At 36.5% G+C, this 20743-nt stretch overlaps 1 protein-coding gene and 1 non-coding gene across 2 annotated transcripts in view; one reads left to right on the top strand and one right to left on the bottom strand.

The window, feature by feature from the left end:
• The first annotated feature begins 7114 nt into the window (after positions 1–7114).
• The window catches only part of LOC147489178 (actin-related protein 2/3 complex subunit 1A-like), a 42549-nt gene continuing 28920 nt past the window's right edge, over positions 7115–20743 (top strand). Inside the window, 6 exon segments of the mRNA XM_086574583.1 lie at positions 7115–7183; positions 7252–7369; positions 7474–7559; positions 11705–11773; positions 12504–12568; positions 12812–12856. Of these exon segments, the coding sequence (XP_086430709.1) occupies positions 7115–7183; positions 7252–7369; positions 7474–7559; positions 11705–11773; positions 12504–12568; positions 12812–12856 (452 nt within the window).
• Positions 15461–15564, bottom strand: LOC147489179 (small nucleolar RNA R71). The gene has a single exon (XR_015203401.1). It is a non-coding gene; the product is annotated as a small nucleolar RNA R71 (small nucleolar RNA).

Below are 20743 nucleotides of genomic sequence, written 5' to 3'. Positions count from 1 at the left end.
TGGTGGACTTATTGGTCAAAATAATCGATGGTGTACTGTGTATGCTCTAGAGATGTAAGACTAATATATTAATTAATTTTACAAGAATCATATATAGAAGTGCAATTTTCTCTATTTTCACTTGATTGATTAGGACTGAAATTGAAGACTAGTAGGGGTAACATGTTATGGCTAATTTGTCTTGAAACACAAATGAGTATTCATACTATAATCTCCATTTAAGATGGAAACTGATACAAGTTATGGATCCCTTTGTCCAACTAATCTTAAACGCCCACCAAGGATGTGAAGCAGACACATTTTGCCCCCCACTGGGCACTTCATTTGTCCTACATGTCTGATTTTGTTCATATCCCAAAAGAAGTTGGAACCTACTATTTGCCAACTTCTTTACAACTTTTTCTTGTTTATCATACTCTTCCACAGTTGGCCATTCATCCAAATCAAATGCAACAGGTTCCTTTTTCACTACCACTAGAGAGTATTTCAGTGATGTGGATAAACAAGTGAATAAGGCCATCCCTATCTTCCCTAGCATGCCTCCACATGTACATCAACTCATCATCTGAATTTGTTTAGTTTCTTGACCATGCACCCAAGTTATCTCAATAACAGGGTTTGGTAATGAAGCAAACTTGGAAGTAATCCACTGAACCAAAGCAAGAACATCTACCCTATTCCCTTCTATTAAATCTGTAACGTCTATGATTGTTCCTAATAGTTTCACCCAAATTCCCGCCATGGTAACACCTAAGATTTCTTAGACCAAAATCACCCATTTTACTGCATTTAAAAACTATGCATGTATATAAGCAACTAACATCCACGAAAACCCTAGAACAATTAACACTAATTGGATGAAAAAAATCACAACTTGATGAAAAAATTTATATTTTCTCACGATCTGAAATAATACGACCACCAGATGAAGAAATAGGAGAAGCTAACTAAAGCAAAACCAAAACAAAGAAGATAAAGACAGAAATATCGGGTTTGATGGAAATTTAAGGTTTAGGGTTTGGCGATAAAGAGATCTGTGTTAGATACTACTATTCATGATAATATGGGGGGTTTCACTCAAGAGACAAAATAAAAGCAACTGAAATGGTAGAGTTGTCAATAACAAAAATATGGATGTGAGAGAAATAGAATCGGAATAGAGTGGGTGGTTAAGTGTGAGTTTTCAAATCATGGGGGGTTTTTTACAAAGTGTACCAAATATTTGGGGGGTTTTATCTAAAAAACCCTAATACAAAAGGGAGTTTAAGGGATTTTATTGTCACTAATTTGACAGCAAATGTTGAAGCATTTTTGGGCCTCCATCTAGCACATGTCTCTTTTTCGATTTTGTACTTTCAAAAGTCAAAACTCGTGATATAAAATTATAAATCAATAAAGTAACAACCAAATCCACATAACTAATAACATAATAATTTAAAGTAACTTACATTTACCCAGTGACGGGTGCTTCTCAGTTAGTCTTTTTTTTTTGATAATTTGTGCTTCTCAGTTAGTCGGTATATGCCTTTCACAATTGATAGGAAATTGATATAACACAAATTAAAACAGCAGGGTCAAAATAAACTCAAGTGTGTGTCAGAAACATGATTTTTATAGCGAAGACCTACTGAGTTCATACGCAAAACTTTAGCATCCAACTGGTATAGGCAAGTAGCACAAATAAGATATGGCTGACACTTAACAAACATTTTAGCCCAATTCAGGTGAAGGTATGGGCGGGCATGTAGTACACTAGCACATTTACAACTTGTTTTGTACATAGAAATTAAATTAGTGAACAAAACATAATCAAGCAAAAATGAAAGTGGTTCTAGCCTACCTGATCAAAAATTGGTCTAGCCATCCCTCTTTTTTACTTTTTATCCACATAAAAATAACAAAAAGTGTCACGTGACCACGTCCAATACTTAACTAAATTTTGAAATTTGAAACCCCGCCACACTATAAAAGCCACCACTTCTTTTACACTTTCAAACGCTACCTCATTTTCTCTATTTCGCTCCACATAAATTTTCTTCTTCTAGTCTAATTAGTAACCATGTCCATCACCAATCCTCTTCCAGGTTTGCTCGTGATTGTTCTTCATCGGGTCAGGAAGAATGTAAGTGTTTAGGCCTTCTTCAAAAATTTCAATTAGGTTCTAAAGATAGATTGATTCGTGTATTTAATATTCAATTAATTTCTATATAATAGTTCTTCATCGATTGTAATGTTTCTATTTAATATTCTTCATCGTGGCTTCTATATTTGTTCTATAATTATCTTTCTGAAAATTGGGTTCATAGTTGATATCGATTACTACTAATTGGGGTAGCTTATTTTTAGTTTTCTTCGATAGGGTCGCACCCCCTGAGATTTAGAAAAGCTCCAGTACCACATAATTAATTTCCTAAAAAAATCTTCAAACTATAAGAACTCGCACCCCCAATGTTTTTAGTAAACTTCCACTACCGCACCTTCAAAAAATACTATGAAAAAAAAAATAATAATAAAAACATTCTAATAAACCAACTTTTGTTTACTTCTCTTTTTGCCCTTACAAAATTATCATTTATTATTTATTTTAAGTTCAAAATATTAAAGAGGGAAAAATGTGTCTTTGAATATTTGATAGGTTGATTAGACTAAAACAAATAGCCAAAGACCTAAAACCCAACTAGTCAGTTTGTATAATTCATTAATCACCAACAACAAACTCGCTCTCCTTCCTTTCTTTCACTCTCAATTCTTAAACAAACGGTCAGACCTTAACCCAAAAAAAAAAAAACAAAAAACAAAAATTCATAAAGGACATGCGGCGCAACGCAGCTTGTTGCACGCTTGTCCTAATTATTTGTAAAACTCATTATCATTATCAACAAAATTTCCACTTAAAAAAAAAAAAAAAAAAAGGTAATTTTTTATTTTCAATGTTAATCTTTCATAAGTCTATATATAATGTTATATAACATTATAAGTCTAGACTTATAACATTATAGGAAGTTAACAATTTGTTGAATTGTTGTAAACTTCTGGACTAGATTATGTAGATATATATAGACATAGTAGTATCAATTAATGACTTAAGTGCTTAAGTAGTTAACTTTATTAATCCATATTAAATTCTTAGTAGTCAACGCACTCTAGTTTTGTGAATTGAAATAAATATATAATTTTATTGATCTTTATTGTTTAGACTTTCTGACAAAAAAAAAATAAAATAAAATAAAAATTGCATACGATTTTTTTTTTTTTTTTTTGGGTGGGGTGTGCACATAATCTCGCACCCCCTGGCTTAGAATCATGGCTCCGTCCCTGGTTTTATAGCAACCGACCCTGAAAATCGAAAAAAGTTCATTGAGTGGTGAAAGTCATTGTGGGAAAAACCTGAGGTTGTAAGTGGATGAAATCAGATAAAAGGCTATGGATTGGGCATTTTGTACAAAGAGCTGGGCAAACTTAGAGAATGGTTTGTGAAAAAGCTAGTTCTGGGAGTCGTGGGCGCAGATATTCTCCTCAACTTGTGGCCTGCTATATTTCGTTCAAGACCAGTAGATAATCATGAGGAAAATCAGATTGACCAGGAGAACAACAATGATGGTAATGAGGTGGGTAATGGTGGTCAGAAAAAGGAGTGAAATTGTTGTTGAAGAATAGTAGTGTTTACGATTCTTGGTTTCGTTAGAGATACGTGCTGATGTAAAAAAAATGACAGAATTCCAAGTACTTATAGGTGGTTGTCTGATTGTTGTTGTTGAGTATATGGATTCAATAGTACTTGTTTAGTAGATAGGTATAGGTTATAGTTTACTTGTTAATAATTGTGAATTGTGTTTGATAAGATAGTGGATTCAAAGAATTCTTCTCTGATGATATGAATATATTATAGGTTTCTCGTGCTATTTTTGTTTCGTTGTTTGTTTAAAAACAGAGGTTTAGATTTCTCTTTCGAGATCTAATAGAAGTTTTGCCTGTACTAGATTTTTATACTTTTACGAGTTTGCATAGAACACCTATCTAGGTTCCATGTGTGAAGTTCTGATTGCTTGTCTTCTGAACCTTACATCAGAAGAGTCTTGTTACTTGTTTTCTACTTCTTGGAATTGGATCCCAAGTATCTATCATTTATGTTCACAGTGTAGGAAACTTATTCCAAAAATATATTTATTGTTAAGTAAACAAAAAATCAAATTGATATAACAAATATATCATAAACAAACCTTTTAGTTCAACTAATGAACTTAATTTACCAATGATTAAATCCGAGCCTAAGATTCACTATGTCTTTAAGACAAATTTTCCCCCTCACGGTGCATGAAGGTTGATGGGAAACTGTCTCCCAAGATAGAACGGATTTCCTTCTATAGAGAGTTAGTACTTCAATTCTATAGAATCAACGAACACAACATAGTATTTAACTAAGAACAGGGGGAGAAGAGAAATATTAGAACTCTGTGTGATCTGGTGTGCCTTTCTCTCCAAATTCATCCACTATTTATAGGTGAGTGGTGCCTATTCGAAACAACACAGTAACTCTTAGAAAAAAGTAAGCAACTCTTTGAAAAGTCACATGTTTCGAAAGGACACATCGTTTCGGCATAAAACACTGTTTCGAACCAGTGCCTATTACGAAAGGTCACACCTTTTCGGCATGATGCACTGTTTCGAACCAGTGCACATTTCAAAAGGTCGCACCTTTTCGGCATAATGCACTGTTTCGAACAAGTGCACCCTTTCAAAAATGTTTTTCTCATTTTACATACTATTTTAAGAGAAACTCATTTCATCTCAAGTGGGGTAACTTGGGAGACAAATTACTCATTCATATCTCAATGGATTTGTGCAAATCCATTTTTCTAATACACAGTTCACTGGCTGTTAGTTTACTTACCCCCTGTTAGCAATTCGGGATACGACATCCATCAAGACCTATTAAATGCCTACACCCACTGACAAACCCATCTAAACATTCAAAACTCATGTAGTTAGCATTTCTAGAGAATTTAGCAATAGAACCTGGCAAACAAAGCTGATGAACCTTTGCATAAGACTCATCATAACTTCCATGAATCATTTCCATTGCTAAGTTCCTGGCATTCCAAGCTTGCCAATACTTAATCTTAACTTGATATCTGTTCCACATGATTTTCTTGATGTCAGCTGGTTTGTAGCTCTTGAAATGAAGCCTCAGCTCATGTCTTTCTCAATATCTTTTGCTATCCAAGCTGCATTTGCCATAGAGTTTCTATCTTTTCTATCAGTTGTACAAGTGTGAACATCATTCAACCTTCTTAATCTGAATGTACTCCTCTTAGTCATGCACCAGCAATAAGCCCTCCATTTACAACTTTCCTCCTTACACACAGTTTCAATCTGCAGAGAATCATTTTTCTTGAACTTCATACTATATTTTCTTTTAATAGCACACAACCTCAGATAATCTCTACACACGAATCTATCAACCCATTTCTGACCTACAAACAACCTAACTGATGTTTCATCAGTTCTAGTCTCTCCCTTATCAGTTAGAATATTAAAAGTGTTTTCAACCAATACATTTATTACATCATCATCCTTAACTGTTTGTGTCCTAACAGTTGGTTGTATTGGTTCATCTTCTTTAGCAATTGAACCATTTCCATCCTCTTCTTCAGCAAAAACATACCCCTCATCAAACAAAGACTCTTCACCACTTGAATTATTTTCAAAAGGTACATACTCCTCATCAGATGAATCTTGATTGTAATAATGCTCTGCTGCATCTATCTGGTCAATGTTGAATTCACATCTAAACCTTTGAGTTGCATCAGGACCTAAATCATTCAAACAACATACAAGAATTACAAAAGAAGTCTTTGGAAAAATTTGGATGTAGACAGCTATTAAAATAATTTGGATGTAATTACACATACCTGCAACTCTAGTAGATGTAAACAGCTCCTCAACTTCAATAGATGTGGGTTGTTGCTCTTGTTCTCGAACAACTCTCTTTCCCTTTACTTTATAACTAGGGCCACTATCTTTCTTGTCTTCAGAATAATATGGCAATAGCAATGGTGGGGACCTCAAATTTGTTGTCTTCTTCTTAACATAGCCATAGTCTTCTGTAGTTGGCCAGTCATCCAAGTCAAACAACTTCCCCCTTCTACATCTTCTGCCATGCATATATATATATATATATATATATATATATATATATATATATATATATATATATATATATATATATATATATATATATATATCATCTTCACTATCTGTGGAAAAGTCCACAACATATGGTATTTCACCTTGCCCCTCATTTTCATCAGAGTCCTTTTCATCATCACTTGAATCACTTGAAATGACATCCAACTTATGCCAATTTACAAAGATATGTGTGAACCTATTTGCATCAACTCTTGCATATTCCCACATGAACAACACATCTCTATCTGTATCTAGACTTGTTTTGTTTCCACCATGCAACCAACATATTTCCAATACATTTCCAGATGGGACATCAAATGCTAAAGTGATCCAACCAACAAGGTCTATCAAATTTGCATAATCATAATCCCATTCCTCAAAATATACATACTGTCCACCAATATATTTCATATATTGTCCATCCTCTACCCATTTACCCCGATGGTGACACCTAAGGATCCTAATTGAGGACATTATCTACAACAACGTAACCAAATAAAACCAAAACAACAATCAAACACAACAACCAAACTTTAAAACCGTGCTATCAATAAGGCATTGATTATATAATTTAAACTTTAAACTTTATTAGACATTGATTATATAATTTAAAAAAACCTTAAAATGAAAAACCCTAAATAAGGCACGTGAAAATTACCTTGACTATGAGATTGTCGATTCGAGTACAAGATCGTGGATTCCAATGTAAGAAGTAGTTATTTCGAGGTTGAGAAATGAATGTTGAGAAATTGATGTTGGAAATTCAGCAGACGAAGCGAGGAGATGAGAATAGAGTGAGAAGCAAAATAAAACCTTAAGTTGGGGGTCTTAATCTAAGTTATTGGAGTGGGCCATGTTTAATTTAATTTGGAACAATTTGCTCCCACAATTTTCTTGAAATGGTAGTTTGAGCATTATGGAAAAAATGAACAGTTTTGTTAGAAGTCTGAGACAGATTGGGGGTCTAGCTAATTGTGATGATTCAAATTTTGGGGTTTAAACACAAAATGCTACATAAGTTTGGGGGGATAACTCAAATTCACTATTTAGTTATTTGATTAGGGGTTAATTGTTTTTATTGTAAGGTATGTTTGGAATCAAGAATCGTCTAAATGGGTACCTACCCTTGTCATTCTTAGGCTTAACCGTGCCGCTCTTTGTGTTAAGTGGACTCCAAAAGGTAAACATGCAATATGAAGATATGTACATTTGCAATACATGAGACTTTGGTTTCTAGTCTTGTAACTGCTGTATATATTATTAGGATGTTTTTTAATTTTTCAGAAAACAAGTTTGCCGTTGGAAGTGGAGCTAAAACTGTGTGTATATGCTACTATGAGCAAGAGAATAACTGGTAATGACCTTTTCAAGTTGCATTAGTTACTGCTTATACTTGTGCATCTCGTGGATCACAACCTTAAATTTTACTAGATAAAGTATACTAGAGTATTTTTTATTTTTTATTTTTTTTTGTGGAAACTAAGCTTTATTTATGTAAAGATAATTCTAGATTTACAAAGACCCTGAGCATCATATGCGATATCTCTAGCCACAAAAATAGGTGCTCTAAACAACCATACAGAGGAAAACTGAGGCAAGAATTCTAAATTATCTAAAGTCCACGTCGAGGTTTCAGCATTATCTAGAGTATTAGTTTATATTATATGTCAGTACTTAGATTCAAGGTTTGGCATCATCATCTAATATATGAGCATTTTCCTAAATACCCTTTCAAATTAAATTTAAAGTATTTACATGGTCTAACAAACTCTCCTATAACACTTATCTTTCTTTTCATAAGAAAGAAAAGGATTACCAAATATAAGATGATTATGGGTTTTCTCATTAATAGAAAGGTAAAATTACATTTGGCTTCTACAGTGAACAGATTCAAAAGACACAATAAGGATAACTATTAATTAAAATCTTTATATATCTAAGCCTCCCCGAGCTTAGGAGCGGATATCATTGACTCCTAACCCAACACAAATATGTTTGAAAGAAGTCCTTGGTATTTCCGCTTGGATGCTTTCAAGTAAAACATAGTGACAGGCAAGTTCCTTTATCTAGAAGTTTCTCTGAAATGAGTTGACAGTCAATGTTTAAGATGATTACTCCGCTCATGAAAAACCAGGTTACTGGAAATATAGTATGCTAGTTGGTGGCCCAGTAGATGCTAGGTCATTTGCAATAACAAATTTATGGTGGGGAATCCAAAGCGATTGGTACTCAATTCATCAATTTAGTTACGAACTAGATTTTGGACCCACGCATACACCCGAGATCTTTTAGGTATTTTGCGTATTAAAATTGCAATATCCGAACATTGTTTATGTACTAAAACACTTCTATTAAATAAACAATATACGTACAACTTTTTGAAAAAAAAAAGTTTTCTCTTATAGTTAGACTCCAAAATCATGTTTCCTTCTCATGTGCCACGTGGGCAACACAGAGCAGATTGAACTTTCTTCTATTAGAAAACTACGCATTTATGTATTTATTAAGATCAAGTTTGTTCTATGCTTCAATGAGTACTCTAGCAATCTAGCACGTGTCCCCTTCCGAAGCACTTTTGAAGTTGAGGTGTCATTCAAGCTAGCACTTTCACATGATGGAATTCTTGGTGAATGATCATTAATTCAATCAAATAACACCAACTTGGTTATAGGTCATGTCTTGACGCTAAGACACCAACACTACTCACTTAGATAAATCAATTTTTGTGTGGTTTGATGGAAAATATGTAAGTTATATGGCTCTTTCACGTAATGCTCCTAAGAGTATAAGTTCATCTTGCACAATGTTTAGAGCATTTGTTTGGGTGTTCCAGTATATCGCTTTGATAATGTCACGACTTCACAAACCTATTATATATGAGAACTTCACACAGGAATGTCATGACTTCTCGTATATTATTATTGTCTTTCAATATTTTCAGGACCCCTGTTCATTCAATTTTTGTGTATCATAAGTTGTTAACATAGTCGTTTGCAATTGATGGACTCTCATAGTCTCATTAGAGCTTGCCAATCAAGTAGATATCCGTGTCAACATAACTCCATTAGAAGATGCCACATATGAGAGAGAAAATCCTTTCTTAGAGGTACAAAAGGTTTTAACTACACATTTGGTAGCAAAATTCCGAACACCCACACATGAACGCGTCAACTACATCACAAATAATCTATGGAGGCACAAATTGTAGCAAGCAATATAATTCGAAGCATTAAATCTATTTCCTTTTAACTCTACCTTAATATTCAACTTGATTGCGTACTCTATCATCTATCAGCCTATCCCATATTCTCATGCGTCCCATTCCCAATCCCCTCTAAAGTTCAGGTGTTGTTCAAGCAAAAGCCCCATTTCCACTTAAGGTTTTGGTTCAGCACTTCACCTGATCGAATTCTTGTTGCATTTTCATTAAATCAATCAAACCAATTTGATTATAACTCATGTCCTGTCGCTGAGAAACCATTACTAATTACTCACTTGGATAAATCAATTTTTGTGGGGTTTCATGGAGAAGATGTAAGCTATACGGCTCTTTTGAGTATAAACTACTAACCTGGCCAATGACCCACTACTAAATTTACTAACATCACTTGAAAATCAACTAACTCTTCTACTAACATCACTTTGTGTAAGCTCATAGCATAACAATTTTTTTTTTTTTTTTTTTTTTTTTAAGAATTATATTGTTGGTAAATGAAGAAGCATTTGCTCCATTAGAACGATATCTTTGTCTAGAGCACTTTGGGTGATATACCCTCAAGTATCACTTTGATAATGTGATTGATTCATGCAAGATTAGACTGGGTAGAATAATAACATGTTAAACGAAAATTAGTTAATGGATATGATTCTATGTAAAGATGGAACCTGGATATAGAACATAGTGTTTAGACAATCGAGGATACACCAAATCGATAACCTCCCCGTCCCAATACCTAAATACCATACATACACCTCTAGGATACATCAATATATAGCAACAAACTTCTCATTGTTTCCCTTTTGATACACCTTTTTCCGCTCCACGTACTCTGAATCATCTATTTTTTCGTTGGGTTTGAATCCCTATCACTTCAATTCAACAAATTGGTCTAAGAGATCTAAACAAAAATCCTCAAATGACCTCTCATCATGAACAATTGTTCGTTAATCACTTTCCTGCCATGCTCAGGCGACACGACCCGTGGTCACTACTCCCTTAAATCCACTCCAGATCAATTTTTCTCCAAAACTACAATAATCATTTTGTAGTTGATCTTCTATCAATGCAGAACAATGAATTACTATAATTGAAGCTTTTCAGGAGAGCTAAAACATGAGTCAAAGCTAATTCAAAGCACCCTGCGCCTTTAAAGTTATAGAGCTTATATGAAAAACATATAACGACAAAAGCCATTTGAATGAGCATCTGTAAGAAAATCCCAAGCAGATTATATTTTCTAACTCTAAGATATCTAGTTTCTACTATCTATAGGTGGGCAAAGATGATAAATTCATATTTTCTTTGCACCATAGCAGTAGATATGTATTGAGATAATGCCTAATTTATACGCAGTATGCCCTAAAATAAAATTATCAAAACAACATTCTATAGAAGATCATTAATTTGTCCAAAATAACATTTTATTGTATGCCTTGGAACTCAATATATTTTATTTGTATAACATTTTATTGTATGCCCTGGAACTCAATATATTTTATTTGTATGCCCTAGAATTCAATAACATGTTTACTATATAGAGGTATCATAATAGAGGAAACTATTTCTAATAGAGTCGTAATTGTAATAGGAAACTACTTAACTCGCACTTACTCACACTTGCACTCAAATAGTAGGAAGAGTTTTAATTAGACTCAAAAACTTTAATTACACGTGGCATAATGGATTCAAAAAATTTAATATTAGAGAGCCACCTAGGAGAGAGAAAAGTATATCTTTCATATTAGAGTGTCACCTAGGAGAGAGAAAAATCTCTCTTAGAGGTCTCTACTTTAGTATATAGATAGTAGATATCTCAACTTAGCCACTGTAAGGTGCTTGAGGTCCTACATGATTATATGGTACATAGTATCTTTTTATAACTTGAATAAACACCAAAGTTATGTAGTATGTTGATGGGAATGATTAAATAACTGTTCCAACCGGACTTTAGTATTTGTTTGGTTCAGTATGATGACCGGTACAACTCTCCAAAACATTGCATTAAGATTGCTAAGATCCTTTAATCAGCTGATGTCTCAAACCTAGCATAAGGATCTTTGTTATAACCATGTAACTAATAATCCTTAAAAAGTGACTTTTAGTAATGCATAATTTTCATTTGAAAGGCAAGCTGCAAAAATACTTATCATGGTATATTGTTCTATGTATGTTGCGTGCACACAAGGTTTTCGAGGTTCTTTCTCCAATTTAGTAGTTCTTCTATTTTGGTTTAATATTTTATATGAAATCTAGATGGTTAATGATTTTTATGAGCTCTCTTGTAAACTTCTCCAGTGGGTCAGTAAGCTTATCAGGAAAAAACATAGTTCTTCTGTGACAAGTGTTACATGGCATCCTAATAATGTAAGCATTAACATGTATCGGTGTTCGCATCATATGGATGATTATTTAATTCAACTGAAGGGACATGTAGCAAAGGGATATTAAGACCTAACCATTTTGGTTGTGAATGCAAAAATTAGTGATAGTACTATGCTATAAATAATCTGCTGTCCTAAAAGCTCTTGATGGACATAGTTATGCAGTTTTGGCCCATAAGATATTATAATTGGATTACTGGAACCAGATAATCGGTATCAAGGTGTCCGAGCAAGGGCACTATTACCAGAAATCACTCCTTCCTAGTGATTTGTGATCTAAATCACATGTTTCTATACATTGTTTTTGAGCAAGGGGGTTTCCCGATTACATATGTTGTAATGCTTATTGGATTAAAAGACAAACAAGAGAGTGATATGAAGTTCTTAGTCATGTCTTTTAAATTCAACTCTGCAATGTTTAGGTAGTTTTTGGTTAATTATTGCTTTCACCTCCTCAAACTGTCGCTTCAACCCTTTTGATAAGTAAGCCTTGATGTTTGCTTCACGTTTCTATTTAATTTTTGGCCTGGTTACAAATTGAATTATTTCGTCAAGACGTTGAGTAGTCAGTGTCCATTGCATTTGCATCCCAATGTTTTTTTCTTTTCTTTTTTTTTTTAGTGGTGGAGCAGCTTTGTTTGCAACTATTTCAGCTAAGTGCGTGAGAATTAACAATTTCTTTATGATGTTCAAATGTGTGCATTATATTTCAGATACTTCTTGCAACAACATCTACTGATGGGAAATGCAAAATCTTCTCTGTTTTTATCAAAGCTAGGTTACATGGACACGCCATAGTTTGAAAAGAATCCGTGTCGGATACGTATTCACGTGTCCGTGTTGGACACATTTTGCATGAAATTTACCTCGAATTTTGATATTTTGTCATGTCCGATACGGCGTGTCAATGTAACCTAGTATCAAAGGTGTCGACTCTAGGTACATTTAAATAGAATAGAGGTTTGAAAATTTTCTATCACCTCTTTGAATATCCTTGAGTCATCTATTTGGTTCTTGACAGGGAATCTCTATCAAGCTCCTCTTTGGATATGAAATTTGGAGAGCTAAATATGTGTTCCTCTATTTTTAAGATCAATGTTCTGCCTGTGTATGTGCTGATAAGAGCCCAAAACTGTAGTTTTAACCCTGTAACAGTCATACTATTAGACCAATTATGTGAGTAATAATTAAGAGTTAACACTGATTACGTGTTTTTATGCATTTCAGGCTTTAAAGTCCATTATGTGCAGAAATGTGCCACTTTAGCGAGATAAAGGAGCAAAGGTCGGTTATTAAGGAGTTCCGTGATTAAAGGCCAAGTTTCAAGAAGACAAAGCCTTTCTAAAGCCCGGTCAAAAGCTGAAAAGTCGACGCGGGTAAAAAAGACACAAGTCGTGAGAACTTCCGGGGCCGTATCTTTGGACTCAGACCTCGGAATGGGGCCTACCTTATGTCAAAACGACCGGCTCGGAATGAGATTTCTAATGGTCTAAGCCTTGATCCAATCAGAGAAGCACAAGTGGATGAAAAGTCTGTTGAAACTAACTGCAGCTGAAGAGGCCTTTTTGGACTGAAAGAATTGTGTTTTGGGCCTGATTCTCTGGCCCAAAACTTGGCTCCAAGCCCATGCACGATTTTTGGATCTGAAAGTATAAAAACCAAAGCTTAGCTCTTTGTTAATGGTAGAGAGGGTAGATAGGGTAGATAGTTAAGGTAGCTAGTTAGACCTAAAACTATATAGAATTCTAGATCTAGTTTTCAGTAGAGTAATTAAGTTTTAGTTCCATTTTCAATTCTTGTTTTAGATTAAGTCTTTGAATCATTATTCTTGATTGATTAGATAAATGAGAATAGTTATTTTTGTCAATTTCGATTCTTGTCAGTTACATTTGTGTTAGATCTTATTTCATTTATTACTTGTTATTCAATTCTTAGTTATTAATTAGATTTTAATTATTGTTTAAATTAGATTAGTAAATTTCAATTCTTTATATTATGTTTAGTTTTAATTTAATCAGAAATGATTGCATAATGATTCTCGGCTAAACCTCCATTAGAGGGGTTGAGAAGCCCGATGAAAGCTTGATTCGATTATCGTAGAGAAGTCGCCGTAATTTCCTTTCCACTCTATAAACGATTAGTTCACCATGAGAATGGGTTTAATCGCTTCACATGCTAGTTATGAATTGGTAGGAATGCCATGTGTAATTAGGGGATTAGGAGTAACCATATTGTTCTCGCGAAGCGCTTCAATTCGGATTACAACGATTCGTCGTTAGTAGGATTAAGTCGAGTTAAAGGTGGAATCAATCCCCTCTAACTCCTTATCATAGAATCAACGTAGCATTCCCATAGTTGTTCGATAATCGACTAGTTGCATCTTGTGGGTAGTTGCATCGTAGTCTAGTTGCCAGTTCGTAAATCTCTCATTAGACTTTAGAGTTAAGAGTACTTATACGTAGAGAACATTTAATATGCGGAAGGACTAGGAGTGGAACGAATCCCTCTACTCCACTATATCTCATAGGATTGATAGTAGAAACTTTGATAAACATATAGGCACATAAGATAGTTTTAGTTTACTTACGTTTTGAGTTTCATCGTTCATTTCGTAGGTAAACTAGCCAAATTTTATATTTTATCAAATGGCGCCGCTACCATCTTAGTTTCACATTCGCATTGTTTTCGTAGTGTAAGTACTTTTCTTAAAGTCCCATTTCACCCACCCACCCTTGTTTGATTCATACTGTGATTTTCCGTTTCATCGTTGAAAAATTCCGCGACAAAATTACACTAAGCGCGATCGCTTATAAGGGCGCGACTATGCTCTATAGCTGAACACGAGCGACCCGCCCCCATACCGACGGCGTGGACCTCTAAAGTTCTTGGAACACGAAAAGCGACCAGCTTCTATCGCGAAGCATCTGCGCCTTTGCTAATTTTTCCGGAATTCTACAGTTTTGACTCGAACTTTGATTTTGCAAGTTTTTCAGTGTTCTAACTTGTTATTTACACTGAACACGCGTAAACAAGACGCTATTCATAAGCGAAGCAAGGATGCAATCAGGTATTCCTTTCCACACCTCGCATCTCCTGTTAGAGGTTTATACTAGTATATCAGATTTGTTTGGAGTGTTGATGTGTTTAGCTAAGTTTGGTTTTAGCCTTGTATGAGATTAAGGTCTGGCCGAACAAAAACACCGAACGTAATTACCCAACAACGTCAACAAACAAGTCTATCTAGTATACCACTCACTACACCTCTAGCTACTATTTCACACACATCACCTGACACAATGCCCGACGAATAAGAGACTCCTCTCTCTGACTTCTACAAAGCCTTGAGCGATAGCCCCAAATCTTGCATCGTTCTAGCAGACCCGATTGGGGGGATTTCGAATCCCCAAATATTTTTAATTTGTTACCCATTTTTCATGGATTAGACCATGAAAAACCTTATCAGCACATGCGTAGGATTGAACAAGTCCTAACGACATTCCACCATCCTACGGTTGGTGCGGAACAAATTAAACTAAGGGTATTCCCTTTCACCTTAGCCGATAAGGCGACGTCTTGGTTAACTGACCAAACGCCTAATTCTGTGGACTCGTGGGCTAAACTTGTTCAGCTGTTTATGGAACATTTTTACCCACCCCTAAAGACGGATGAGATGTTTTCCAAGATTCATTTCTTTCGACAAAATCCTCATGAATCATTTTCAGAGGCTTGGAATCGTTTCACCGATCTCCTTATAGAGTGTCCACATCATAACTTAGCGAAAGACAAGTTAGTTCGTGCCTTTTTCAAAGGACTTCTACACCACCATAAAGAAGTCCTAGACATAATGAATGGGGGTAGTTTCTTAAGCAAAGGAGCCTCGAAGGCTTATAAATTTTTAGAGGATCAAACTAAGCGAAATAACAACTAGGGGGTAGTGACGATATCCACCGCTCCGCTAGTTCTTCTAATACAGTTAAGGCCGCCGGTATGTTTGAAATTAAACACGATCCCGAGCTTAAAACTTTAATTGAATCACTCACTAAAAAGGTAGAGGCCATTTCTGTTCAACAAAAGCCTATCCCCGTCATGAACGTAAATTCAAATCCATGTAGTTTCTGTTGGAGCCCTGAGCATCCCGACTCCCACTGTCCTATAGCCTATGAACAGGCTTGTTCCATTAATAGTGAACCTAACGCCCCTTGGAGACAAAATCCCAACTTCGGTTGGAGAAATAACCAACACGTCACACCTCCAGGGTACAATAATCAATATGTTAGGCCAACACAAAGTTTTAACCAAGCTCCACCACGACAAGGACAGGGTCAGGGTAATTTTAATAATTATAACAACCAAGTGCAACCTCGACAAGGTCAAGCACAAAGTCAAGGTAGTTATAATAATTATAATGCTAATAGAGGTATCGTTCCGGTAAATAATAACTACCAAAATCCACCCATAAATAATTCACGTGAAATAGTTCCAGTCACACCACCCGTGACTACTACACCCACACAACCGGATCGTCTTGACACCTTCATACAAGTGAGCCAAAAACTTTTCCAAACCATGGCTCAATCTAACCAACAGCTTCTTCAATCCGTTAATAATTTAACCCAACAGTTGGCTCAAGATAAAGCCCAACCCAAAGGTGTGTTTCCAGGTCACGAAATACCTAATCCTAAAACAACAAATACAGCCTTTGAGGTAACCGATAATACTAGTAATGAATATGAAAATGTAGGTGAGCTAAAGGCCATCACCACTCTCCTCCGCTCGCGTGGTTGATAACAAAGTAACTATGCCTATAGGTACCCCACCGGGCCCCTACACCCTGCTATTTTACTAGATACCCCAAATAGAAACCAAGAGCCTACCACCGTAGAGGTACCGCTGAAACAACAACCTAAGAAACAAAGCCACGGTTAAACATCCGGTGATACCATTGCTAAATATAGATGTAAACCACCGCTCCCACAAAATTAGCCGTGTTAACTAGGGATACTAATTATGAGGAGATTAGGGACGTTTTCAAGAATCTAACTATAAACCTTCCCTTCCTCGAAGCTATTAAAAAAAACTACCACACCATGCTAAGTTTCTTAAGGAATTGTGTACTACTAGGCGTAAGACCAATATACCAAGAGACGCTTTTTTTAAACAATTCCCAACTCTATCCTGAACATAATGGAATTGTTAAGTACAAGGACCACTGGTCGCCCCATCAGCATAATGCACCTTAGGAGATTCTTATCTGACGACCGCGTTATTAGACACGGGGCTAGTGTTAACTTACTCCCGCTTTTATTTGTATAGACAAATAGGTCTAGACGAGATGCAACCCACTAAAATGACGTTGCAATTAGCTGATCGGTCTATTAAGTATCCTAAGGGTGTGGTCGAAAATGTGGCCGATAAAAATTCAGATTTCTACTATCCGGCTGATTTTGTCATCCTCGATACGTAAGTCGTTAACGACTCGTCCGATCATCTTAGAAATCCTTTCTTGGCAACTGCCAATGCGCCATTAATTGCCGCTGATGGTTCAATGTCCATGTCTTTTGGTCATCTTGTCTTTGTTGAAGTCAATGTTTTTAAAACAAAGACACAAGCATACCCGATTAGCCTATGGATGGAGAGGTTAGCATGATCGAGAGCTTTGCTCGAGATTATTTCAATAACACGTTCCCTAATAATCATATGCCCAAATTTCTTTCCTTTGGAAGTTCAGACTCCAACATTTCCATCCCTACACTAGTCGATACACATATTACAGATGAGGATGAGATAGATGACTTTCTCAAAGATGTAGAGGACTATCATAGTAACGAGGATATGACCAATCTAGATGAGCAATTCGATGAGTTTCTTAGAGCAGGTGATGATTCATCCTCTCAAGAACTACTTTGCACAACATCCACCTCGACTTCCCTCCTTCCACCCTTTCAAAGGAATCTTGAGTTTGCACTCGATCCTTTTGTTTCTTCTGTGTTTCATAAGTTTTTAAATCCACCTAGTAAACAAATACTTTAGAAGACAAAAGCGTTTGACACCTTCATTTTCGGACTTGAAAACAAATTCCTACACACACCATGAATGAGTTTTGTGCTAAAACCACATCCTCATTGGTTACATTCTCATCCTTCTACAACTTATCCATATCCACCATATTCTCCACAACCATTCACTTTTCCACACTTATTTACTAGAACACCCACTCGTTCAAAAATGAAAAAGAAGGTGCATGCTAGGTTACGTAATAGGGTTATCCGACTTCGCTTTCAATTCACTAGGTTGCGTCATAGGAAATCTTGGTGCTTGATTGTGTTTGGATATGTTTTCTGTGATATTTATTTATGGAATGATCCACAACTATTTCTTTGTTGATATATGATAAACTGCATGTTCATACATATGTTTAGATAAAGTCTCGAGTATCTGACTATAAACAACTCAACTTTTGTGTTTGGTGCATTTCCTTTTATTTCCATATATTGGTGAGTGCACCATTAAGGTAACCGGGCCCTCCCTTAGGAGTGTGTGGCTGTAAGTACCGGATCCTAAGTCCATGATTAACATAATTCACGTTTTCCACTCTTGCATGTTTTTCTCGGATTTTTGAGTCATGTTTCTCTATGGGGTGAATTATGTCTTTCTTGCTCATTGTTTTTCCTTATAAAAGAAAAAAAATATTAAATAATAAACATAGTAATCTAGGAAGTCTCGAGAATCTGACTTTAAAAGACCCACTGTTAAAAAACGAATTTTCGAAACTTTGTTGTAAAAAATTTGTTTGGGGGTGGGGTGTTCGTGTTTCCATCCTAAAATGTTTTATGTCCCATTAGAATTGCTTAGGCCGTTTAATTGTATTCCGATTCGGGTTGACATAATCTATGAATTTAGAGTTCAGTCGTTCGCATAACGTAAGTCATGCACGCACTTTGAGGTGTTTTCCACTATCTTATATGTCATCCACGGTCGGAATAGAGTGTTTTATGGATCATTGGATTGGAAATTCTCTCCTGATCATTTCCATATCTCATTCGCAAAAATCGGACCGGTAACGAAGCGACAATTTTGATTTGAAGTTTCGCAAAAAATCGAAAAATTCACAAATTTCGAATTGGGCTTGGGCCCAACCCGCGCCCACCGGCAGCGCACCCGCGCCCTTACCTTCACCATTAGTTCATCATTTTTTCCACAAACCGCCATTAACAAAGCTTCAAACCCGACCAAAAAAATAAATTAAAAACAAAACCTAATTAACCCACGCCCACAATCCAAGACCCAACCCAAATCTACTCCAACCGCGCCGCCCCACAACCTCCACCAATTTACATCAACAAAAACCACCGGAAAATCAAAATAAAAAAAAAAAAAAAAAAAATTGGTTTGCCGCGCCACCACACCACCACCACCATCGTTCTTTTTAGTGAGGTGTCCCTCATTGCTTCCCCCTACCTTCTACAAACCTCAAACCGTATTCAAACTTCCAATGGCTCAACAACGCCGAATTTTACCAGAACAAGCTTTTACTGGCGACCACTTCGCGCCGTTTTACGGTGACGAAATGATCAGTAGAGACTGGAATAGCTTGTGGTACTCGACTGAAGCCTATTACCACGAAGACTTAGTCCGACGGTTCTACAATACGAGGGAGTTGGAGGAGACTAGGATTTTTGTTAATATGGTGGCAAAGAGGAGGAATTGAAGGAAGTGACTACTGGGTTGTTGGCTGAGATTCTAGGCATTCCGCCTAGAATCCATCTGGATGTCACGTTGCAGGAGTCCCAATATAATGGGGTAGAGCCATTGATGAACGCGTGACATGATTACCGAAGGGAACTACAATGCGAGATCGCGATTGTGTTCGCCAGCATCCTAAGAACCAACCACCGGCCGCAGCTCGATGGATTGGTCTAACGCCCCGGGAAAGGAGAAGGTCAAACATCGGCCCGAATCGCCTCCACATTTTATGGATACTCCAGGAGCAGAAGTACAAGTTCTGTATCTTGGAGTTTTTGCTTAGCATGATTAGGGGAGTAGGGAAGTTTATTGCACCTCTCCCTGTGTTGGTAACCAAGATCATCTTTGAAGTTGAGAGCAAGCCAGGCCTCGATAGGTCTTACATTACCCTACTTAACCGAAATCCTCGCATCTATAAGGAGTGTATCCAACGAGTTTGGAGGTTGCCTGAGGATAGGGTAGAGGACGAGGAGGATGGTGGAAATGAGAATGCCGAGGAGGATGGGGGAAATCAGAATGCCTCGGAGGATGAGGAGGACTTGACTTGTTTTCATGCGGATGCCCCGGAGAGGTGTTGGTCGGATCTGTAGAATGCATGGCCGTAATTCATCGTGGCATCGCGTTAAACTCAACACTATCTGCGAAGACCTCCGGACTCGACAGTAACTATCTATCATAACCGAGATCCGTATCCGGAGAGGATGAGAGGTGGGAACAGATGAGGGCCGAGCTAGAAGCTCGGCCGGATTCCGGACCGACATGCTTGCACGATTCCCACCTCACGAGGATTCTCCTTCCGAGGACACACCATCGAGGCACGAAGTCGTCGCCCGAAAAGATCGAATGGTGTTGCCCATCGAGCTCGGGGAGCTATCCCCGATCAGTGCCCTCCGCTACCGCGATCGAGGAGTGATTAGGGATAGTATCGTTTTGATGTTTCTATTTTTATTTGTTGTAACGCCCGAATTTTTTAAAATACATTTTTATCTATTTATTAATTAATTAAATTATTTATTTTCAAAATTGGTTGGATCGGACTCGGGACATGTGGGCCTGGTTTTGGGCCCGAGTCGGTGTTGGGCTTGGGTTTCGGACCCAAGTATATAAACACATTTTTCTAGAAAATAGGGTTCAGAGAAATAATAGAATATTAAAAATGGAGGCAGAGCTTAAAAGTTGGATTTCGGAGGGTGGAGCCACGGCCCCGGAC

Source organism: Coptis chinensis, chromosome 7, assembly GCF_015680905.1.
Source record: "Coptis chinensis isolate HL-2020 chromosome 7, ASM1568090v1, whole genome shotgun sequence".
NCBI lineage: Eukaryota > Viridiplantae > Streptophyta > Magnoliopsida > Ranunculales > Ranunculaceae > Coptis > Coptis chinensis.
This window is presented reverse-complemented; position numbering and strand designations above follow the sequence as displayed.